Below are 23,142 nucleotides of genomic sequence, written 5' to 3'. Positions count from 1 at the left end.
ACAATTGGAACCCTGTCTATTGGATATGCTGGTCTTTCTTGGGTCACTTTTTCATCTTTAGACCTTCTATTATTTTGTTGTGCCCCCAGGACAGACCAGAATGACTCCTTCCCATGTAAGGCTGGGGGAAGGTGAGTTGCCCCTGAGTTGGAGTGTTTCAGGCCAGAGACAGATGCTGGGGGCAGGAGCCCCTGGTGTCTGCTGTACCTAGACCCAGGCAGGAGCAGGGACAGTTTGCAATGGAGCAGTCCCTTCCCCTGTGAGGTGAGGCATGGAGCAGGAACAGAGAATTGCCTGCCTGTGGACCCAGACAGGAGTTGGGAATGGTCAACCCCTGTACCTACAGAGGAGTGAAAACTTAGCAGCAGGACAGGAGCAATGAGCAGCAGTGAGCTTGCCTTTCTGCCATGTTCCCTTGGGATAAATTGGGACCCAAGAGGTGGAGTTGTCTATGGTGGGATGGGGGAAGTGTTGTTGCTCCGAGGAAATCATCATGTTGGCTTTGTCCCCCAGTCACTCCTCAGGACTTGGAAGTGGGGGCTGGAGCAGAGTTAGGACTTGAACTCTTTGGATCATTACAGCATGGGTGCACCTGAGAAGGTCAGGTGGGAACTGCAACAGCAGTGTGGGGAGGACACAACCCCAGGAGTACTTTATTTGGATACTCTGTTTAGATTGAGGGGATTGTAGCCTACTGTGACCTATGGGTGGAGTGTTTTGTGTTCTCTGCTACCTGAGGAATATGTTGTGTTAAGCAAGACCCCCTGATATGTAAAATCAAATATTCTGCAACAGTACCAGAGTGAGGAGAAGTAGGTTGCTCACCCCCTGAAGATTTTGGCCCCCAAAGAAGGTATAAGGTGGGGGTTATTCTATGCTAAGGTATATACTTTTGTTTGTAACTTTGCTGTAGGCCATGTGGTCACCTTGATAATAAAGTGTTGTTATATTGTTATGAATATGATGTTTTAGTTTCTTGGCTCAAGGTTTAGTTTTGAAAAAAAAGAATGCTCATTTTACTATGCAATTCGACCACATATGTGTGGATGTGTATATGCATATGCACACATATGTATATATGTGCATATAAGGGTATGCATATGTATGTATATGTATGTATGTACATAGATGGACAGAAGCAGCCCTCAAGTGTACTGTGTTGATTGGCATTACAAGGAATCACCTAGGTCTTGTTTGCTCCCTCCAAATAATCCATACATATAACCTGGAGAACGAATTCAGATTCTTGTCTATTGATAAGGTCATTTTTCTCTAACCTGATTCATAATAAGTCCTTCTCAGACCACTCTTGGGGGACCAGGGATGATGCTCTTGGAGGCACCTTCCTTTTCTAATAGCTTGGGAACTTGCTATAAAATCATGGTGAATGGGTGTCTACTTGAAGTCCTGGGATGTTCCTGGCCCACTGTATGATCATCCTGACTCACCAGATGAAGGGAAAGCAAGTCCTCATTTTGCCTCCCTGCCAAAGCCTCAAAGGGAACAAAGATTGGGCTCCCTTCCCTCCCTACCACAAAGACATGGGGCAGCTAAGTGGTGCTGCAGATAGAGCACCAGTGCAGGAGTCAGGAGGACCTGAGTTCAAATCTCACCTCAGACACTCGACACTGGACTTGGGCAAGTCACTTAACCCTAGTTGCCTCATCCTGGGTTATCTCTGGTCACTCTGATGAACATCTGGTCACTGGATTCAGATGGCTCTGAAGGAGAAGTGAGGCTGGTGACCAGCAGTGCCCTCCTTCACTCAAGACAAAGTCAAGTGCAAGTCATGTCATCATTTCTCTGATGGCATGGCCTTCTTTGGCAACAAAGGACAAACACACCACCACAAAGAGAATATTGATTGGAGGAAAAGCCTTGGGATCAACCTAGATCCTAGGATGCTATGCACCTCATATTACAGGTGTCCCAGATATGTGATGAGAGATACACAACTGTGCTGAGCTTGGCATCGTCTGCCCTGGGGCCCTGATGCTTTAGTTAAAAGGCACAAACCTGTGGCAGCTAGACATTGGAAAGACCAACAGCTGCTGCCATGGGGGAGCGGGGATCTGTTTTTCAGTTCTAACAGAGAAGTTCACAGATCAAAACTATGGTGGATTCTCAAGGATGCCAAAGGTTAGTGAGGGTTCTTGAGCTCTATGGGACAGAAGGCTTCTGTAGTGAGCCCCTTAACACTGGCATATTAAGAGCAGTTCTGTTCCTGAAAAATCCTTTCCTTAAACCTTATCCCACCTCCTTCTCCTACAGTTTGGGCTCAGAGAGCAAGGGGAAGTCATGGGACTGGAAACAGGAACATCAGGGGCCACAGATGCCACCCCAGACATTTGTTAGATGAACTGCCATCCACCCACACCTCCACTATCTTGTATTTGTGAGGTTGATCTCTTGAAACTCCCAAGGATAAGGTTTCACATTTATTTCTATTTAATTCCATCTTATTCAATGTGCCTCAGTGTGTTAGCCTTTTTGTGGATCCTGGCCTGATCATCGATGTGTTAACTGTCCAACTCAACTGTGTGTCATCTGAAAATTGGATAAACATGTTGACTATCCTTTATCCAAGTCATTGATAAGAATGTTCAATGACAGTGGGTCAACCAGAGATCTTTGGGACACGCCACTGGACACCTCCCTCCAAGATGATGCCAACCCATTGCTGAGAGTTCCTTGGGTTTGGTCATCCAGTGAATACTGAATTCACCCAACTGCACTCTTTTCCAACACACAACTGTCCATGGGAATCACATGAAAGGCTGGCAGACACTTTGCTTAAATCTTGGGATTTCATCTGTGGCATTTCCTGATCTACCTTGCCTAGTTATTCTATCCAAAAAAGAAAAGAAAAAGGAAATTGCTCCAAAAATCTCAAAAAGTAGTCTTTATTTACAGCCTTTGAAGATTTTAGACATGGGGTGGGGAAGAATCCCTGTCCCTGAACCAGGCTCTGGTTCCCTGAGGTGATGCCCACAGTCCAGAGTTGCCTCAATACCTCTTTATCATCCTTAGACTTGATCCTTGGACTTGGGTTGCACTTCCTGGGGCAGCAGTCTGTTTACATTGGACCACTAGGGATGGGGGAGGCACCTGATGATGGCTTTTTTGGTGATGAGGTTATTGTCAATGTGGCCATCTTCCTGGGGACTGGACTGGGCCCTGTAAGGAGGGTCCAAGGCAGTAAAACATAACACCCTGAGATGTCCCTGGGAGTAGGAAGGGTCCTTTTTGACAGGAGATCTGAAGATGAAGATTGTTCCTGAAGGGTTGGACTTGGGGAACAAAGGGATGTCCCTGAGTCCTGAGTTCCAAGGGGGAATTCAGCCCTTTGGTGTCCAACAGCAAGGGCTCATTCTGTGGGAAAGATAAAGGAGTTAGTGATCTGGTGGCAAGGGAGAAGGGAGACCCAGAGTGACTCATTAATGGATTGTAATACAAAGGCAAGGAGACAAAAAATATAAACCAAAAATAATGGAGAGGTGAACATGGAAGGATTAGAGGAAGACATGACCAGGGCAGGGAGAATGCCAGAGCCAGGGATAGGGAGGGGGCAAGAAGAAGGCAGGGGTTGCTGACCTTTCAGGGCTTGAGTGGGGATGGCTGGTGAGATCAGCTCAGAGGGACTCAGTACCTCAAGCACTTTGCTGAGGAGTTGGCTACAGTGACGGACCTGGTAGGAGTATGAAAGCAGAGGAGGAGAGGGTTGCACCCAATCCCTCATCCCAGCCCTCCCACCCAACCACCCACCCACCCACCCACCTTCTCTTACCTCATTCTCCAACCCTACCAGACGCTGCTCATAAACCCGAATTTGACCCAGATGTTTCAGGGCTGTGTCTACTCTGTGTTTGGGAGAAAAGCAGGAGTTACCTTCAGAAAAGTCCCTTCCTCTGCCCTATTTCTGCCCCACCAGGAACACCTCCCAAACCCAGAGAGCCTTCACTGTCAGAGACCTCTCACCCAAAGGGACATCCCTTCACTCCAGAGCTGCCCCCTGGCTCCTCCCACCAGTTGCCCTCCAGGGGTCTCCCTCCCTGCTCACTTCTGGGACGTTCTCCTGAGCCTCTCAGAGTCACTCTCCCTCTTGTCCCGTGCTTGGACAAGGAGCAACTTCTCCTTCTGCACAGACTCCCATGTCAGCAACATTCCCTCTGCCTTGTCAGACAGGTACAGCTCTGTGGGGTGACAGGAGAGGGCTCAGCCCAGGACCATCAGGACACCGGGAGATCATCTCCTGGGGATCTCTGGCTATCAGCCCAACACCAGGAAAGCTTACTGAAGTCATCTGATGAGGGGGGGATCAGCCTATGGTGGATGCGCTTGGGACGCCTCAGGAGAAGGAGGATGTGGGAGAAGATGATGAGTGGTGGGGCCAGTGCAGGGCGGTTATGGAACTCTTGAATCAGCCCATAGCGCTGAAACTTCCAGTACAGGTCACTATTTCCCTGCACCTTTCCAAAGGTGTAACTGTGGGACCAGAAGAGCAGAGGGTCAGAGGGCAACTCATCAATAGCCAAGAATCACTTAATCAAAAGACATGGACCACTGGTCAGAAGGGGAGTATAAAATGATTATCAGGTCAAAAAGTCATCAGGGTCAAGGATCAGTTGGTCAGACAGAAGGGGTCATTATGTCAGTGCCAGTGCAGTAGTTACAAGAAGAGATCAAACATAGGCCATTGAATCATGGGTTACAGAAATCAGAGGTTATTGGTCATTAGGTCACAAGTCTCTGGAGTGAGAGGTCACCCTGGAGACATTTTAATAGAGTAAAGTCACAGGGTCAGAGGAGAAAAAATCTTTGGAGCAACGAGTCAGTGGTCAATTGGATGTGGACAATGTAACTCAACCACATATATTAAGCACCTAGAAGGTTTTGGGCATTGTGCTGGACACTGAACACACAGAAAATAAAGCAGTGTGCCTTCAAGGAGCTTCTGAATAAGATGTACATAGGCAAATGAAAGCAGGCAAGGGAAGGGATATCAGGGAGGGCTTCCCCAGGAGAGAGCCCCAGGACTGAGACTCAGAGGAGAGAGGGCATTTCCAGGCATAGGAGGGGCATCTGGCAAAGGCAGATGTGGGAAGTGGAATGTGAACGGGAAATAGGACCAGGAAATGGAAAGGCCTTAGGAGACCTTTGAGAGGAAGTAGGGAGCCAGACTTTGAAACCCCACCAAAGCCAGTCTCTTGTGGAGGTTATGGGGAGCCAGGGAATATTTTTGAGCAGGGAACGTCTGATCTGACACCACCAGATTGTGTCTGGGGAAGGCACACATCTTTTGTAGCTGTTGGGCAGCTACAAAGGAGGAGAAGGAACCAGGAAGAAGAAAAATTAGGAAGCTAATACTTAGTAAGGCCAGGTAGGAGAAAGGTATAGGTCTGGAAGTGGGCAGCAGGACTGTCTTTACCAAGTGGGAGTGTCTGTAAGTATGGAATGCAAACACACAACACATCAGTAATACTGAAAACTTAGAAAGGCTTGGCAGAAGGGGAGGAGTTGAGAATGACTCTGAGGCTGAGAATGGGGGAGACAGGACAGATTGGTGGCCCCTTCAACAGGAAAAGGCAAAAGCTCCAGAGGGTCTTTGGTAAGGCTGAGCCTGGAGGGCTGGTACCACATTCAGCTGGAGACAGCCCTTTGAGGGAGGGACTATGGATAATTGTTCCCATTTTATTGATGGGGAAAATCGAGGCACTAAATGGTTAAAGAGACATGCCCATCCATGGCAGCCTTTTGAGGTAGGTGAAAGAGGAGAGAGAGATGACAGAGAGCCTGAGGGGACTGCTGGATCAGGGAGAGGAGAGGTGTGGAGCAGTTACTTGATGGGACCAGGTGGTCTTTGGATGGAGGAAGGACAAGAGCGTTTGTTCAATTAGACCCTTAATGAAGACCCAGTTGAGGTGAGACAAAAGGAATTTGGAGCCTGGTGTTGTCTGTTCAATACTAGGCCCACAGGAGCAGAGAAGGTGGATGGTGAGTGCAATGGGCCTTATTCCTGTGGGCCAGGACAGGCCAAGGGTCCAAGGAGAATGAGCACAGTGTGTCTCAACGAGTTAGCTATGTGTAGACAAAAGGGAGGTTATGGAGGGGAAGAGAAGAGAGAGATGGTGTGACTGGCAGTCACAGTGAGGACAAAGAAAAGATGAGGAAGCTGGAGAAGAGTGGGATGGAAAGAGGGAGGAATTTCACAATGGGAATTGGCTGACGGTGAAATGAAGGGTGTGACCCTCTCTGAGCTGCAGACATTGACCATCATTTCCAGGAGGATGGAGGACAAAGGGTCCAGGGAAGAAGAGATGGGGTCTGTGGGCAAGATCAGGGGCTCAGGGGCCATGGGTGGGGCTGGGCACCTGAACATGGCGATGAGAAGGTTGAGCAGAAGCACGTTGGCCACCAGCAGGAAGATGACCAGAAGCACCAGCACCAGCCAGTTGGCATAAATGGAGACACAGGAGCCTGAGAGGGACCCTGAAGGCTGTGCCCATGTGCCCAGCTCCATGGAACAGTTCTGCTGCTGCATCAGTGTCACTATGGGCCACGGGGAAGATGGGACAGAGACAGGAACAAAGTCAGTCACCAAGACAGCTAGACATGAAACGTAGAGGCACCTCTAGAGAGAGGAGCCTGCAAGGCTCTGCTCACCATCTATGTCTTCCTGGGGGACCTGGCCAAAGATCTGCAGGTAGGGCCGGTAAAAGACCCTTCTTAGGATGGCCATCGGGTCACGGTCCTGGGGTCGTAGCAGCCCCTCAGTGGCCACTCCATAGGCCACAAGCCACACACCCAGAAAGAAGAGGAAGAAGAAGACATCCTTCATCTGCAGGACAGGGAAGGGGGTCTGAGGAGGCAGCAGGTATCCCTTTCTCCTTACCACTCCCATCCTTCCCCCTTTCCCCTCTTGCTCCCTCCCCTCACCCCCTTCTCCCACTTCCTGCCCTTGCCCAGCCCCCACCTCACCATCTTGTGCACAATCACAATCTTGGGTCCCAGCTGCTTATTGACTGTGAAGATGTGTAGCAGACGCAGGGTGAAGACCATGAAGTCCAGGCAGAGCACTGCCCGACCCAGTTCGTACACCTCTGTCGTTAGCCTGTGCGTGAAGGGAGGGAAAAACAGCCACAGGAGAAACCCATCTGCTGGGTCCTGGGGTGAAAGTCCCTCAGAAAGTCCCTGAGAATGGGGAGGTGAGACAAGCATGTCCTTCTTTGAGAAGGAGGTGCTGGGAGCCTAGGCTGGGGGAGAGGCTAGGGGGAAGTGGGGAGTGGGGCAGCAGTTTTAACCAGAGGTCAGGGACAGCAGCCTCAGAAGGGGTCACAACCAGGCAGAGATGACAGGAAATATGCCTAACAAAGTCCTAGGGGTGAGATATGGAACCACATCCTCTTAGGGGTCCAGAACCTAATCCAGGTCCCAGCTCCTCTCCTTACTACCTGAGTGACCTTTCCCCTCTCCCTCCAAGGCCTTTTCCTTCACGGTAAAATGGGTCCATGATCCTCAGATGATTGGCCTATTTATCAGGAGCTGGGAGAGCAGGGTGCTGCTTTATGAGCCAGCTTCCTCAGGCGTCATCTGCTAAATCAGAACCTAAGATTCCTGGGATTCCCACAGGTTCCAACATCTCTCAGCATATAAGGCCATGTCTGGGTTGAAGAGAAAGGGGTCCAAGGGTAGAGGACTCACACAGCCAATAGCACCCCCTCAGAGGCCGTGGGACATTTTTGTGTCCCTCTGAGAGATCAGCAGGACATTTCAGGGAAGGCCTTTGAGCTAAGGAGCAAGAGCATGCAGGAAAACCAGAGGTGCCAAGGTAGCAGCAGCTGGAAACAGGTTTACCAAGGCCCAGAGGGGAAGCAAGAGGTTAAATATGGTCTTTACAGCAGAAGGGAAGGTTGGATTCAGTTAAGCAGGCAGAGAAGAGTTTGTGCCTAGAAAGACTCTGGGGAAAGGATGGGGGCCAGCCTGGAGCTCTTAGGGAAGATGGGATGTCAAAGAGAGTAGAGGGTGTAGCCCCTCCCCACCTAAAGTCACAGGGCCAGGGGTCACTTACCTGCAGCTGATGCCCACAATGAAGAGGCCAAGGGACAGGAGGTCACACTGGTTCCAGGTGTCAGCCAGGTAAAGGCGAAGCCTCCGGCTCAGAGGCAGCCTCCCAAGGCTTGGGGATGTGCCAACCCCAAGGTTTCCCCAGCCCCCCGACAGACCCTGTCGAAGCTCCTCACACAACAAGGTGAAGACCCAGAGGTAGAGAATGTACTCGATGGCAGTGGGCGATTCAGCCTGCATGTCCACCAGTAGAACCCGTGCAAAGAGCAGGAGGAACAGGAGGTAACTGACCACATTGCCCAGGAAGATTGTCACTGGAGCCCCCCAGAATTGGCTCCAGCGACGGAGGCATCGGGCCCACTCTGGCTGGTCTGGGCACCAGCAGCCCTTTTGCCCCCTGGATGGAGTCCTGGTGCCTGGCTTCTCTGGCATCTCAGGAATATCTGTTGGCCTGCAAGGCATGGATGAGGATGGTGGTGGTTACAGCTAAACCTGGCCAAGCTAGGCCCCTCCCCTGACCTGGTCCTTACCCAGAGGGGCCTTCACCGTTGCTGCTATACACATTTGGCCCCCACTGCTCCCTCTTCAGTAGCTTCTCATATGTGGGTCTACAGGCAGTGGAAAGGGGAAAAGACAGAGAAGTTCAGGCCATTGGATCAAAGAGAAAATTGAGTCTCAGAGAAGTCTTAAGGTTTGCCTAAAGTCAATGTAGGTGTCTGGTTGTGAATGTGAAACCAATGAAGGGTGTGGTTGGGGTCAGGAGGGTGTCCTGATTGTGCTCAGTCCCAGCATGTGTGGGGCCTCTTAGGGATAGGGATAGGGCCCAGAACTAGGTTGGGGAAGGTTGGGAAGGCTCACCTAAATGTGATCAGGTTGGTGTAGATGAATGGGGGGCAGAAGAAGGTGAGGATCAGGGCCCAAACAGGGGTGCTGCTCTCCATCTCTCCCCACCACTTCTCGGTCAGCAGGCACTAGGGCCATGGAATGAGGGTTAGGGCCTTGAGGATCCAAAAGGCCCCCGTGCCAAAAAAACCCTTGAAGAAGCAGTCAGTCTCCCTCTCAAGGACTCAGCAAAGACACAGGCGAAGTAGGGATTCCTGGGGTAGTTGGGGGGACTGGAACAGGGTGAGGAAAACAAGCCCTCACAACTTCAAGGTAGTACTTGTAAAGCTCCCTTCCTCAGTCTCCATCCCACCTCCCAGAGTACTTTAAAAGAGAAAGTAAAGGCTAGTTACTGTGATCCCCCTCCTCTCCCTATCCCTTGGTCTCCAAGGCCCTAGAATGCCTTGGAATCCCCTTGGAGTTGCCCTTCCCTCCCACCCTCACACCTTCCCTCACTTGCCATTTCTCCTGCCTCCAGTACAACACCCACTCAGTTGTGAAAGGGATCTTCCTCAATTCCAGGTCTGACCAGGTCAACCTCTCATCAAGAGTCTCTAGCCCTTCCCTACTGCCTCCAGGATCCACTATACAATTCTCTGCTTGGCTTGTAAAGTCCTTCATAGCCTGTCCCCTCCCTCCTTTCCAGTCTTCCTCTGCCTTACAAACTGCCTCCACACACTCCATCAGCCAGAGACACTGGCCTTTGGACTGTTTCACAATCAAGACACTCCATGTCCTGGACTCAAAACTCAGACATGTACTAGCTATGTTATTGTAGGCACATCATTTAATCTCTGTAGAAGAGAGTGGGGGGACAGCCCTGGTGTCAGAACATGAGTTCAAATTCAGCTTCACAAGGACAAATCAGTTCAGCCTGCCTGCCTCTGTTTCCTCATGTGTAAAAGGAGCTGGAGAAGGGAATGGTGAACCACTCCAGTGTCTTTGCCAAGGAAACCCCCAACGGGGTCATGAAGAGTCGATCTCAACTGAAACCAGTGACCAGCAACAAGACATTCCCTTCCAAATCTACAAATGTATGATTTCACTCCCATGGTTCCTGGTTCTTCCCTCCAGGGCCAGCAAGCCCTTCAGATATTTGAAAAATATCCATCCTGACTATCTCCCAAGCCTTCATTTCTCCAGCCTAAACACACCCACTTCCTTCTTCACATCCTCACTTGGCATCATATGGAGGCTATTTGTCCTCATGGTTGACTTTCTTTGGATGATCTCCTATGGATGATCAGTGACTAAACTTCTAAACAGTACTGCCCACAACTGGTGCCACCCCTCTCTTCCTATGTGATCTGACCAAGGCTGAATGCTGTGGGGTTTACTCCCTCTCTGGTCCTAGGTACTTGGTAAAAACTCCCTCTATGATAAGTGAACTGAATGGGCTACATGGTCCTTTCTGGCTATAAAACAAAAAGAGGGGGGCATCCTCTTCTCTGGTACCCTCTTCTTCAACTTAAGCGAGAAAACCCATCTGGTGTCCTCAAGGTGGGAAAGCCATGATAAAAGCAAACCTGTAGCCATAGAGTGAAAAGCTTGAGCTTCTTAGAATCAGAAGGATTGTGGCTAGGATTCCCAGGCTCCTGATCTACGCAAAAAGAAATTCATGTGCAAAGGAAACTTAGTCCTGTGTGAGGAAAGGGGAGAATTCTACTCCATGTTCTGAATTACCAAATAATAGAGTTCTATATCATTTTTTTATTAAACATATAACTTCAAAAATCCTCTGTTCACTGATGTCACCTCTAATTTGGTGTGACCTTATTGTCTAGGACACTGCAAAGTTGAGTGATTTGCCTAGACTCCCACATGCCTATCAAATTTCATGTCACCTGATGTGCTCCCTCCATGTGCTTGCCTGTCCATGTATCACCAATCCTCACTCTGCCATCCAATGTAGACCATATTTCCCCCAGAGCTTTCTATTATCTACAAATCTGATAAGCAAAATTCTCTTGTTATCTATACTTCAGATCTCCAGGGGATTCGATTGGAGACCTTCTCCCAACTGGACATCAAATCAAACTCTAGTCTGCCTAGTCAACCAGCATGGTCTAATCACATGTCTTCAACTGGTCCACAAAGACTTTATCTTACCAGACTAAACTACACCTTCAGCATTCTTCTAATCCACTAGTTTAGAAACTCAGTCAAAAAAAAAGGACCAAAGGGCCAAAGGTAACCACTGCCTCTCTCAGTTTCCCCAGTCATAAAATGGGAATAACAAAAGCCTCTCCTTCCCAGGGTGATTGAGAGTACAAAATGAGACATTTGTGAAGCACTCTGCAAATCTCAAAGCACTCTGTCAATGCTGGGCATTTCTCATGTACATTTCCTTTGTTAGATGTGGTTCACTATAAACATTAGAACCCATTTTTCCTCAGATTCTCCCCCAAGACATCAAAAACTTGAGCATGTTAATGTCTTCTAGGTTCCTTTGGGTCAGCCTCAATTGAGGGTCACCTTGGGAGGTTCTCTTGGATACTGGTCCTGGTAGGTCACCACTCCTCAGTCCTTACTGGGGAGGAGATGTTCACCTGATGGGGTCAGTGGGACTGTTCCTTGAGGGGCCAAGGAGGCTTTCTCTTGGAGTGCCCCACTCCTTTTCTTTGGGAAGAACCTCGGGTCCCTTTCTTAGCTCTAACTGTTCCATGTTATTCTCTGTATGTCAATCTGTCTATCTGTCTCTCTCTGTATCTCTCTCTGTCTCTGCCTCTCTCTTTCTCATTCTCCTTCATTCCTCTCTTACAAGCTCTGACTTCAGGCTCTGCTTTGGACTCTTCTCTGTTTTCACCCAAAACCTTTCTTCCAGGTGTTCCAGGGATGCTTCACTCCCCTGATGCCCTGCAATGTGGAGAGGCCTCCCAAAGTGTTTTCACCCAAAGAAGAGCCTGGCCTTGGGACCTAGGCAGAAGCCACTTGGCTGTGGTGGAAACATGAACATCCCACACTCCAACCACTGTGAGCTTCTCTCTTGACTCCACACTAGCTGAAAGAGAAGTCCTCCATCCTCGCCCATTCCTGTAGGAGCTCATCATCTATGGAGAGCTGCTGAGCCCCTTTGCATGACTTGGATGACTGTGGCAACTGCCCATGAGACCCTGGAGGCCCCACTGTCCCCCTTCATTCTTTCACATGCTGACAGCTCTACTGCCTTACCCTTGTCTGACTAACTTTCGTCCCCTTTTTCTCCTTCAGCCCAAGTATTTTTCATGTCCTTCATACTGTTTTTCAGCCACATCCAACTCTTCATGACTCCATCTGAGGTCTCGGCAAAGACACTGGAGTGGTTTTCCTTCTCCAGCTCATTTTACAGAGGAGGAAAATGAGCAAACAGGATGAAGTGACTTCCCCAGCATCACACAGCTGGTAAGTGTCTGAGGTGGGATTTGAACTCATGAAGATGAGTCTTCCTGATTCCATACCCAGTGCTCTAGCCACTGCAGCACCACCTAGCAGCCCCCATCCTTCATGACTGCTCTCAAAATTCCTGATCCCAAATTTCAGTCTCTATCCCATACCACTTGAAACCCAAATGTGAACATGAAATGGCCTGAGGGGCATGCCTGCTTTCTTCAGGTTGAAATGCCATTTCTTTATGGCAATGTACAGTCTGGCTTCAGCTTGCATTTCTAATCATATTTCATCTTCCAACATTCACAATCTATATGCCAGTCAAACCTACAAAGTGGGAGCTCTGTGCTGAAGCCACCATGGCTTTGCTAGCCTAGAGTGTTCTCCCTTTTCATCTCTGACTCTGGAATCACTGCCTCCCTTCAAAACTCAGCCCCAGCATCACCTTCTGGGCAGGCCCTTCCTGAGGTCCCCCACTGAAAGTCCCATCTTTCCTTAAGTCCTTTTTCCTGTCTGCACTCTATGCTCCCATTGTGGAGGCACTGTTTCTTTTCCTCTTTGTACTCTCAGTCCCTGGCATCAAGTAGGTCTTAATACATAAATATTTGGTGAAGGTAATTGTGTATTGGGGAGCAGGACTCTGCACACTGAAGGGGTGGGACCTTCTGTGTGGAGAGATGGGCCACCCTCAGTGTCTATGAGGTGGGACTTCCTATGTTTGTGTGTAGAGGGTGCATTTTTCTACATGGGGTTGAACTGAGATCCAAAGGCATTTACCTGCACCCCATCCTGTGCAAAGAAGGCCCTGGCATCACCTCGTGTTGCCAGTTGGAGGCAGGTAGCACCACCCCAGAGTGGGGAGCGATGTAGGAGCAGTTGGGTTGCTCGGGACTCACTGTTTCTGTGGCATTCTGCAAACAAATCTAGAGAAAGAGAAACTGAGGCTGGGACCAAGAGTAGTATGCTTCTCCCCACCTCAAGAGAAACATTCACCTTAGAGATGCCCCTAGAAATGTGTCCCCCATACATACCCCAGGAATCATTAGGGATGTGAGATTTAGAGTCAGAAAGGGTCTTAGAAGTCTTTGATGCTGACTCACTTTACAGTTAGGTAAACTGAGGGGCAGAGGGGGTGAAGGTCTTGTGCCTAGTCCTACATGTGATACAGCAGTGACACTCCAGAACACTAACCCAGATAAGGGAGAATCTTAGACCCTACCACAAAGGCTGCCAATGTTCTCACCAGTCCTCCTAACCACAATCCTGGCTCTGTCACTCAGAGAGTTAACTGTTTTTCCCCAGTCCAGTCCCAGGAACCCAGCCCCACCCCACCACCCAGCCCTCAGAGATCCATACATACTCATGGCAAGTCCCTCAAATTTGGATGCCAGCTCCTTTCTCCTGGCAGCCTCCTCAGCCTCAGGCTCCAAACGGGCCAAGACTCGAAGCAGGAGGCAGGAACCCAGGGCACAGGCCACTGAGTTACCACCCTAGAAGAAGGGAGTTACAGGTCAGGGGAAATGCTAATCAAACACATCTCCCTCCAGCCCCTTCCCCACCCAAAATCCAGAGTCCAAGAGCCAGGACTCACCATCTCCCAGAAGTAGAGAGCCATCTGAGCCCTATTCAAAAAAAGTGCCCAGAGCAGCAGGTCAGTCCAGGGGGCCTTGCCGAGGGTGGTATCCCATGTAGGATCCATCAGGAGGCACATCTGATTGGACAAAGGTGGGCTCAGAGGATGGTGAGAGGTGAGGCCTGAGGCCTCCTTCAGCCATCATTCAATAACCTTCCCAAGGTCCCATGGGGATGATGGTGGAGCTGACACCAGGGTCCCCATTCCCTTGCTTGCACTGTGCTGCCCCCATCCCATCTGGTGTCCTTACACTTTCTCGACGACCCCCAGCAGAATCTGGCTCCTCTTTGTCCACTGCTGTGTCCTCGCGGTATTGAGGGGCACAGGTCGACCCAAGCAGGTCTCGGAGGAGCCGCCCCACATCCCGCAGGTGCACTTCGCGGACAGGGGAGGCTGGGAGGACACCAGGGGCAGAGCTCTCCCTGCGGCTCCCATTAGCCCCAGAACTAGGGGCTACACGGTCCAGCAGGTGTCTGGCCAGGCAGCCTGAGGGGGCAGTTGTATAGAGGTGGGCAAGCCGGGACGGGGACAGGAAGTGACTGAGACTGAGACCTCGGGAGATGAGGAGACGCACAAACTCTGGCTTGTCATTCACGAGAGCATCCTGGAGGGAAACCTCGAGGTGGGAAGACTGCAAAGTCAGGGACAGACAGTTAGATGGACATGCGATAGTCAGACCTGAGAGGGCAGATATACAGGCAGATGGCTGGCAGAAAGACAGACAACAGACAGGGAGGAAAGACATGAGAGCATGGGCAGGGAATGGAAGAACCAGACAGATGTGAGGAAGGATGGAGAGACAGAATGGGAGGCACAAAGACAGAAATGAATTGATAAGGAGCAGACAGAAAGATGAACGAAGGGACACAGCTGGGGGATGAGAGGATTGGGGACTTGGGGATAGGTGGGTGGATTGGACAGATTATAAGATGAAAGAAAATGAGACAGATAGACCGATGAATGGATGGACAGAAAAGACAAGGTATAGATAGAGAGACCAGAAGATGACAAGGATAGATGGTCCAAGCAAACCAAGAATGAGATAAAGCAAGCAGGAGATGGACAGACATAGATCGGAGACAGATACATCAGAGATAAGGAAATGGATAGATAGAGTCAACACAGAGGGATGGAAAGATATATGTGTGTTGTGTATACACACATGTACATACATACACATGCATGTTCGTGTACACAGAGGTGATAATACATATATATTTGCCTACATCCCTGAGGCTTAGAGCAGGATTAGTGAGGAAAATGAAGAGAGGGAAAGGCTCAGATCTGGGTGGACACAGCAGGAATAAGGGGAGAAAGAGAGAGGCAAAGGAGATGAACCACATCAACACCCTAAGGGAATGAGAAACCCAGTATAGCTGATGATGAGGAGGAGGAAGGGTAACATTTATGTAGCATTTCCTATGTGTCAGGTACCATGCCAGTCATTTAAAAATATTATCTCCTTTGATCCCCGTTTTACAGATGAGGAGACTGAGGCAAACTGAGGTTAAGTGACTTGCCCAGGATCACACACTGCTAGGTTGATCTCCAGAGTTGAACTCCTACATCTTCCTGACAGCAGATCAAGGGTTCTTTCCACTTGATCCTCCTGTCCCACAATTCCATCTCCCTTCATTTTTTCCTGCCTTCCCCTGACCCCCTTACCCGCCAGTGGATGTCCCCTCGGAACATCTCGCTCTGTGCAATGTCCACACGGTTCCATGCTATGGCCAGACGTAATTCATCCATGTACGCAGATGCATCTGAGGTACTGCAGGCTGGCCAGGGGTGAGAAGGGGAGGGAAGGGAAGGGATCAGTCCTGCTGTTGCATACCCAGCCTCTACTGCGCAGGGAGGAAGGTATCATTACCCTAGAATGGGTCTAAAGAGGTAGACTCCAGAAAACATGGTGGCAGGCATGAAAACTCCTCATGCCTCCAGTGGAGAAGGCCACTCAGATTCCAAAAATGGAGGAAAGAGCTGTGGCACACCACCAATGTTTGTAAGAATTAATTCTAACAGTTCTGAGTTCAGGAAGGGAAAACAAGGGACCAAAGTAGAAGGTAAATGACATTTTGGGGTGAGATGCTATGAAAGGAAGCTCAGAACTGAGGAAAGGCAGGGCAGGGAGAGAGAGAGTAAGGATCTGAAGCAGGAATGGGACTGTCCCATGACCCCTCTGTAAAAAGAGGCTCAGGGAAAGGGAAGGAGGCAGGTCTGAGGAGCCGACCGGACAATAGCAACCTGCCGTCCCTCCAAGAAGAAATGGGAAAGCTGGAGGAGAAGGAAGAGGAGGACGGGGAGGTGCCTCACCCTTCACCAGAGCCCTGAGCACCACTGTCTCGAACTCCTCAGGACCATCATCAGAAGAGTATACAGTTAGCATCTCCCGCCGACTCATGATCCTCTCTACCTGTGCAGGATGCAGGAGAAGGTGGGGTGAGCAAGACCTTTATCCCCCCTTTCTCCTTCCCCTGGGAACCCCAACATATAAATAGATGAGTTTTCTGAAGGTGGAGATGGTTTCATTTTTGACTATGAACTTTTTGAGAAACAGGCTGGGTTTTCTTCCTAATATTTACTGGATCTATTAGGTTCCAGATGAAGACAGGAAATTCAGAGGGCTGGAAATTGAATTGACTGGGGCTTTTAGGACAGAGACAGTTGCTTAAGGTCTTTGAATGTATGTAGAGTTGAGATCAGTAACACAGGCTCCCAGCCCCTCATAAGTACATCCTCCAGTCCCTCATACCTGAGCCCCAAGGGCCTCAAGGTCACCCTTGGGAAAGAAGCGCCGGATCCGTTCACTGACAGCTGCACTTGGGGTCCCAAAGGAGGTAGAGGACTCCCTCACAGCCAGGGCTTCCTCCAATGTTTCAGCAAGACAGTCAGCAGCGCCCCCAGAACCTGCCACTAGCAGGCAGGGCAGCTGTGCTTTGGTGGCATCTTCCACACGCTAAAGAAAGTGGATTTGGGGACTACAGGTTCTTAGATGTTCAGGCCAACACCCACCCTCCTTGGAGAGTCAGACACTCTGTCCCCAGCCTCGTCTTATCAGTCCTCTTAGCTCAGCTTCTGCCCCTTAGCAATGCAGGTGCCCCTTGCCCAGTCTTCACCTCCCTCAGGGCCCCAGCTACCCCACCTCCCTATTACCTGTAACATCTTTTCATTTCCATCAACCAGGAGGAGGAGGACAGGGATGTCAATTCCGGTCCCTGAGGAGAGACAAGGGCAGGTGGAGCTCTGACATCCTGGGTCCCCAGACAGCATCCCAGCCAACCTCTAAAGAAGGATGGCATGTGGCCACACCCCCACCTGAGAGCCCCTGAGCACCTGCTGCCTTTCCAGCTCCTCTGGCCAGAGAAGGGAGGACAGAGCTCACCTCCAAGCCCAGTCTTTTGCCGGGAGATGAAGGACTCTAACTTGGCCCGAAAACGGATCTCGCCCCCGAAGTGTCCGTAAGTCCCATCATCCACCAGGAAGAAAGCAGAGTAGTTATAGTCCAGGGAGTATTGGGTTCCATCATCAAAGTCTCTTCGCCAATTGTACTCAGCAGGGAACAGGCCCTGGGGCAGGGGACATCACTCTAAGAGCCCTGGTGTCCCCTCCCCCTCCAGGCAGCCCCAGCCCCTCCCCAGGCCTGAAGGGAAGGACCCAGGTGTTGGGGGCAGGGCCTCACCTTGGGACTGATGAGGGCCTCCCTCCTCCTTACTACACCCCAGGGGGCCACGCCCATGGCCACGACCTTGGTGGAACCTGTGCCTGCTGTATTGTGGTCCTGCACGGCCACCCCTACGTGCCGACCGATGCCAGTGTGGAGCCCCTCAGTCACGATCCAGGCCCCTGGGTGGGAGGAAGTCCCCACAGCCCTGGGAGTCAGGATCAGCCTCACTGCCCACTCCCCTCTGCCTCTCCTCCCTCCCTCCCCCATCACACACACCCCATAGATGGACTGAGTCATGCAAAGACAGGGACGGGACTGAGACTAAAAGGGACCTGGGGAGCCCTCTCCTCCAACTCCCACACTGCACAGAAAGGGAAACAGAGGAACAGGGAACTGAAGGAATTTGCCAAAGTGACCCAAAGTCAGAGGCAGATTTTGAACTCGGCTCCTCTGACTCTGGTATCCCTGTGCCAGGGAATAGATGGGGGTGGGGTGGGCCCTAGTGTACACCAGGCAGGATAGTAGCAGAGGAGGAGAGGACTCACCAGTGCTGTGGGCAGCTCTCACCAACCCTCCACGCAGCAGGTCCCTGAGCCAGGGCTGCAGCCTGGAGCCTCCAGAGCCCCCCAGCACAGATACCACAAGGTTGGGGGGTGGGAAGCCCCATGTGCGGGTGACCAGGGCATAGGCTGCCGCTGGGTCTGTGCGGTCAGACAACCGAATGAACTGCCCAGGGACACAGAGACACAGCATTGACAGAGCTCACCACCTGCCCCAAGTTACCTCTCCTCTCTGTTACCCCCACCCCAAAGGCTACCTAGACCTTAGGGACTGCTTTGTCCAGTGGGGTGCTCCCCTCTCCCCCTAGGACCTGGGGCCTGATCAAAGTGGAGGAGAAGGATGTTTCATGGGCAGTAGGGGATTCCAGGGGATCCCTGGGAAGACCGTGAAGAAGCCTGGTGGGGCTGAGGTCAGGGGAGCTGCACCTTGCTGAAACCTCGACCAGCCCCTTGGAAGTCCAGGTCTCCATAGGCATCAGTGGGTCTTTCTGTGGTGTGTTGATCCCCATCCCATACTGTGACCACAGCAGCTCCGAAGGCATCTTCCGTGGCCACAGCAGGGTGAAAGTCCTTGCGGCGACCACACTGGCAATGGTTGCCCCTGCATGGGTCAGAAAAAGGGACTCAGGGCTCCAGAGCTTCGAGAGTCAACGACACAGAGACCTGAGAATCCAGAGGCAGTCACAAAGGTCATAGCAGGTACTGACCACCTTCTAATACCAGGTTCCATCCATTCTCTGATGGGGGAACAACAGGTGGGGGTTCAGGACTCCTGAGTGCAGCCTTACCCAGGGTCATTGAGATCCGTCACAAAGGTTGTACAAGTTTTCTTCTTGAAGATTCGTGGGATCCAGCTCTGAGGAAGGGGGCAGAGACACGGGCTGAGAAGAAGATCCGTCAGACCTGCTGTCCTCCAGGCGGTTCTGGAGGCTTCCTCAGGGAGCCCCTCCCCCAACCTCCAGCAATCAATAAAGGATCCAGATGTCCAACCCCTCAGATCCATCCCCTCCCCTCTGGGGATCCAGGTGTCTAAGTGCCAACCTTTCCCTGGTTCCCCCCCCAGATCCAGGCATCTGTGCCCTCACATACTCCCCTTCCTCTAGAGGACAAGGGCGTTTGGGGCATCTTGCCTCTCTGCAGGGACCCAAGACTAGCTGGTCACTCAGAGCCCTTTCTGCTCAACCCTCAGTTCAGGATTCCTGTAAAAGACCTGAGCAGTACCTGCTCCTTCTCAGCTCCCCCCATGTCTCCTGCTGTCTCTGCAGTAGCCTCAGCTTCACCCTTTGCAGCCCTGCCCAACCCAGAACTGCCTCCGTCACATCCCACCCCACCCCTTCTGCTCAGGTTCCAGCCTGCCTCCTCCAGTCCTCCCTCCCAGGAGGCGGGACCTGAGGCGGGGGCGGAGGAAGGACATCTCATTCCCTGGGAGGAAAGAGATGGGATGAAGGTATGGAGAGACAGGAAAGAGACTGAGGGAGGTGATTCACCGAGCCTGAAAGAGCACAGACAGAATCATTGCGGGTGGAGGGAAGGACTGAGACACAGAAATATGGAGAGAGAAACAGTTCCAGAGATGCTGAGACACTGGATTCAGAGATGAGGCTTCTGGGCCTCAGTTTCCCTCCTGGTCCAGTGATAGGGTTGGGCTCCAAGATCACTAAGGCCCTGAATGACTGGGTGAAAAGTTCAAGCAGAGTCAGGGACTAGAGAAAGAGAGAAAACAGGGGAAGGAAATAGGCATTCAGAAAGTGCCCATGTGTGCCAGGGACTGTGCCAAGTGCTTTACACATATCTTTGATACAGCCCTGGAGGGTAGGTGCTGTCACCATCCCCATTTTACAGGTGAAAAAACTGAGGCAGGTTGTGGTTAAATGACTTGCCCAGGGTCACACAGCTGGTTAAGTGTCTCAGGTCTTCCTGACTACAGGCCCACTGTTCTCTGTCCTGCACCAGGGGCTGCCTCAGAAAATACAGAAAAAGACAGTCAGTGAGGCTGAGTGCCCAGGCCCAGGCCCAGGAAGGGAACAGCTGAGTCCCTGTAACCAAACCCTGCTCACCTGCCCATGCCCTTATGCTGAGGGTATTTTTAACTCATGCCCACTGAGGGATCTCAGCTGGAGAGGACAAGAAGGCTAGAGGATGTCAGAGTTGAACTCACTCCTGACCTCACCCCCAGGCTCCTAGCCTGAATCTGACTGTGCCACCAGCCTTGGCAGGATGTCCTCTTTAACCCGAGAGACACCCCCTCCTCCCCAAAACCCCTGAATGGTAGCCCAACTTGAGGCCCTGGGAGGGAATATGCAGTAGAGGAGGGGAGGGCAGGGCCTAGGGCCAGTCCCAGAATAGATACTGCCTTGGAGGTAAAATTAGCTCGATGAGAGGGTGGGGGCTGAAACTAACCCATTGAGGCTGAGCTCAGAGGGCATCAGAACCTGGGGGAGACAGAGACCCAGAGAAAGGCAGAGTCAGAAAGCAACAGCCAGTGATTGCTGGAGGGGCAGACAGAGGAACTGCCACAGCCCCAGAGGATAAAGGAAATCAGCCTGCCTGAGAGAAGGGGGCTGAGAAAGCCCAGAGGGAATAGTGACAGAGCGGAGCCCCAGGCTGGGCACCTGGTCCCAGCTGACCTCATGGGGCCCCTTTGGCCAGGTCTCCGCTGCTGTGCCCTCTTCCTCCTCCTGCTATCAACCTCCAAAACCTCCGGGGGCCTCTCCAGAGCAGAGGCCCAGGTCTTCCCAGACACTGTCCAGAGCCCTCCGGCAACCCCTGAAGATGGGAGCCAGCCTGCTTTCATAGCTGCTCCAGGCCACAGTCCAAGGGACCACAGGGAGGAAGAAGACATATCGGCTGAGGCTGGGCTCTGGGGGACCCATCATGAGGAGGCTGAGTACAGCCACCCTGAGGACGTGTCTGTGGAACACGGGCACTGGGGGGGAGAAGAGGAGGAGGATGAGGGGGGTGAGGAGGAAGAAGATGCCTCGAGTGAGCAGAGGACCCAAGGCCATGAGGATGAAGACGAGGACGATGACCATGACGACACTGAGCAAGATTCCTGGGGTGAGACCCAGGCGTCAGAGGAGGAGGGAGAAGAGGACGGTGTTTCCACAGAGCACAACAGGGATTTTGGGGACCTTGGAGAAGAGGAAGAAGAAGAGGAGGAAGAAGACGAGTCAGCAGAGCTTGGGCACTGGGTGAACCACAGGGACGACTCCACAGAAGAGCACCTTGGCACAGTGTCTGCCAAGCCTCCAAGCCAGGAGGAAGAGGAAGATGAAGCCTTCCCCATTGACGCTGAGCCTGAGCGCTGGAGGGGGGCTCCTAGTCACAGGGACTCAGAAGAGGAGGATTCTGCTGAGCCAGAGCATGGGGACAGTCAGGAGGATAACCAGGAAGGAGAGGCCAGCATGTCCTGGGAGCCTGACCAGGAGCCTCCAGGCCCCTCAGAGGAGGAGGAGGAAGGCACAAGCACCTCTGTGGAGGAGGGAGGGCACTGGGGAGGTCTGAGACCTGGAGCCCAGGGGGAGGAGGAGGAGGAGGAAGAGGAGGAAGAAGGCCACAAGAGAAGCCAGCAGGAGTCTGAGCAGGGGGCTGAGGACAGTGGTGAGGACCATGGGGAAGAGGACGCTGAGGCCCCTGTCCTGGAGGATAGAGCCAGCTCTGAGAGAGTGACCACCAGGGCCCCTGCAGAGGAGAGCCTGGAAGACGACAGTGAGGAGCAGGAGGAGGCCAGAGGCCAGGGTGAGCCATCAAGTGACCAGTGTGGGGGGAGAGCAGGGGGTGGGGTGGACCACAGGCATCTCTGTGCCATCTTTCCACAGGCCAACAGGAGGGGGAGGTAGAGGAGTACCAGCCCGGCTCGCTGTGCCATTACTGCGGCTTCTGTAAGGTGTGTGTGTGTGTGTGTGTGTGTGTGTGTGTGTGTGTGTGTGTGTGTGTGTGTGTGTGTGTGTGTTTGGGGGGGTCCCCGTCCTTGCTGGGCTCTGTGCTTTCCCGAGACATCCGCCTGGGACCCCAGCCGGGCTCCGATCTGTGGCGGTTACCATGTCTCTTTACCACTATCTCTCCGAGACTCCGACTTCTGGATGTCGCTCTTTCGAGGTGTCTTCCTGTGTCTCTGTACCTCTTGGTATGTCTCTGCCTCTGACTCTCCTTGTCCCACCACCCCCTCTCCTCAGAGATGCACTGAGTGCGAGTCCTGCCGCTGCGATGAGGAAAACATGGGAGAGCATTGTGATCACTGCAAGGTCAGAGACCACCCCTCCCTGCCCCACCCCCAGCCCCGCCCGGCGGACCTGGCTCCTCTCACAGCCCAGTCTGTCTCTGTTCCCACCAGCACTGCCAGTTCTGCTATCTCTGCCCTCTACTCTGCGAGACGGTCTGTGCCCCTGGTGAGCAAGGGCATTGGGGGCGGGGCTGCCCTGGAGGCGGGGCTACACTGGAAGTGGGAGCTGGAGGCTCTTGGGGGCGGGACTGCTCTGGAGGCGGGGCCGGGAGGAGCCTCCTGAGTGGGGGGCCTGCCCTGGAAGAGGAGGCGCGGCCAGAAGCTCTTTGGATGTTCATTTGGAGGAACCTCCTTGGGGGCAAGGGCTTCTCAGGGGGCGGGGCCCGATACTACCGGAGGTTCGAGGGAGGAGAGCCCTCTGGGGTTGGGGCCAGAGGTGTCCAGATGCTGACCTCAACCCGCCTGTTGCCCTTAGGAGGCTATGTGGACCACTTCTCATCCAACCTGTTTCAGTAAGTGCGAGTATGGCTGGGACTGTGTATGTGGGGGCTGGTGGAGGAGGGCAGGGACCAGCCCTTACCCCGCCATCCTCCCCAACAGAGCCTTGGCCGAGATGGTGGAAACCCCAGAGCCGTGACGACCTTCTGGACAAACAGCAACCCCCACTCCCGGCTCCACCAACATATTTATTTAGAATAAACCCTATCCTTGCAGGAGCGTGCCAAGGATTTCTGGGATTCTGGGCGAGGCC

At 52.2% G+C, this 23,142-nt stretch overlaps 2 protein-coding genes across 5 annotated transcripts; one reads left to right on the top strand and one right to left on the bottom strand.

Annotated features, from left to right (window-relative positions):
• Positions 1 to 2,887: 2,887 nt before the first annotated feature.
• Positions 2,888 to 22,348, bottom strand: LOC140503405 (transient receptor potential cation channel subfamily M member 4-like). Of its 4 annotated transcripts, none has more exons than XM_072607351.1 (25): positions 22,223 to 22,348; positions 18,958 to 19,025; positions 18,596 to 18,770; positions 18,155 to 18,335; positions 17,625 to 17,788; positions 17,328 to 17,511; positions 17,099 to 17,160; positions 16,698 to 16,901; positions 16,259 to 16,358; positions 15,611 to 15,723; positions 14,196 to 14,576; positions 13,904 to 14,023; positions 13,673 to 13,802; positions 13,090 to 13,235; positions 8,923 to 9,035; positions 8,595 to 8,672; positions 8,069 to 8,515; positions 6,979 to 7,111; positions 6,664 to 6,838; positions 6,372 to 6,549; positions 4,295 to 4,485; positions 4,061 to 4,193; positions 3,788 to 3,860; positions 3,595 to 3,688; positions 2,888 to 3,372 (listed from the first exon to the last, which is right to left on the bottom strand). In XM_072607351.1, the coding sequence occupies exons 5-25, from the start codon at positions 17,679 to 17,681 to the stop codon at positions 3,368 to 3,370; spliced, it is 3,117 nt and encodes a 1,038-aa protein (XP_072463452.1). In that variant the 5' UTR covers positions 17,682 to 17,788; positions 18,155 to 18,335; positions 18,596 to 18,770; positions 18,958 to 19,025; positions 22,223 to 22,348; the 3' UTR covers positions 2,888 to 3,367. The 4 variants fall into 4 exon arrangements, 3 of the variants coding, with proteins under 3 accessions (XP_072463452.1, XP_072463451.1, XP_072463450.1); XM_072607350.1 differs by having other exon boundaries at positions 22,210 to 22,299; XM_072607349.1 differs by lacking the exon at positions 22,223 to 22,348 and adding an exon at positions 19,391 to 19,496.
• Positions 20,569 to 23,104, top strand: HRC (histidine rich calcium binding protein). The gene is made up of 6 exons (XM_072607353.1): positions 20,569 to 21,907; positions 21,988 to 22,055; positions 22,345 to 22,413; positions 22,503 to 22,557; positions 22,867 to 22,903; positions 22,992 to 23,104. Exons 1-6 carry the CDS (start codon positions 20,800 to 20,802, stop codon positions 23,026 to 23,028), a joined length of 1,374 nt encoding a protein of 457 aa, XP_072463454.1. The 5' UTR covers positions 20,569 to 20,799; the 3' UTR covers positions 23,029 to 23,104.
• Positions 23,105 to 23,142: the final 38 nt, after the last annotated feature.

This window comes from Notamacropus eugenii, chromosome 5 (assembly GCF_028372415.1).
Source record: "Notamacropus eugenii isolate mMacEug1 chromosome 5, mMacEug1.pri_v2, whole genome shotgun sequence".
NCBI lineage: Eukaryota > Metazoa > Chordata > Mammalia > Diprotodontia > Macropodidae > Notamacropus > Notamacropus eugenii.
The sequence above is the reverse complement of the archived record's forward strand: the minus strand, read 5'-3'. Positions and strand labels throughout refer to the sequence as shown.

Bases quoted from the DNA above. Each gene is read 5' to 3' on its own strand.
- HRC (XM_072607353.1), top strand. From the start codon at position 20,800: ATGGGGCCCCTTTGGCCAGGTCTCCGCTGCTGTGCCCTCTTCCTCCTC. The intron at 21,908-21,987 runs GTGAGCCATCAA...ATCTTTCCACAG, and splicing joins GGAGGAGGCCAGAGGCCAGG to GCCAACAGGAGGGGGAGGTA. The intron at 22,056-22,344 runs GTGTGTGTGTGT...CCCTCTCCTCAG, and splicing joins ATTACTGCGGCTTCTGTAAG to AGATGCACTGAGTGCGAGTC.
- LOC140503405 (XM_072607349.1), bottom strand. From the start codon at position 19,414: ATGGGGGGAGCTGAGAAGGAGCAG. The intron at 15,724-16,258 runs GTGAGGCACCTC...ACCCCTGGCCAG, and splicing joins GCTCAGGGCTCTGGTGAAGG to CCTGCAGTACCTCAGATGCA. The intron at 3,861-4,060 runs GTGAGCAGGGAG...TCCCAAACACAG, and splicing joins CTCAGGAGAACGTCCCAGAA to AGTAGACACAGCCCTGAAAC.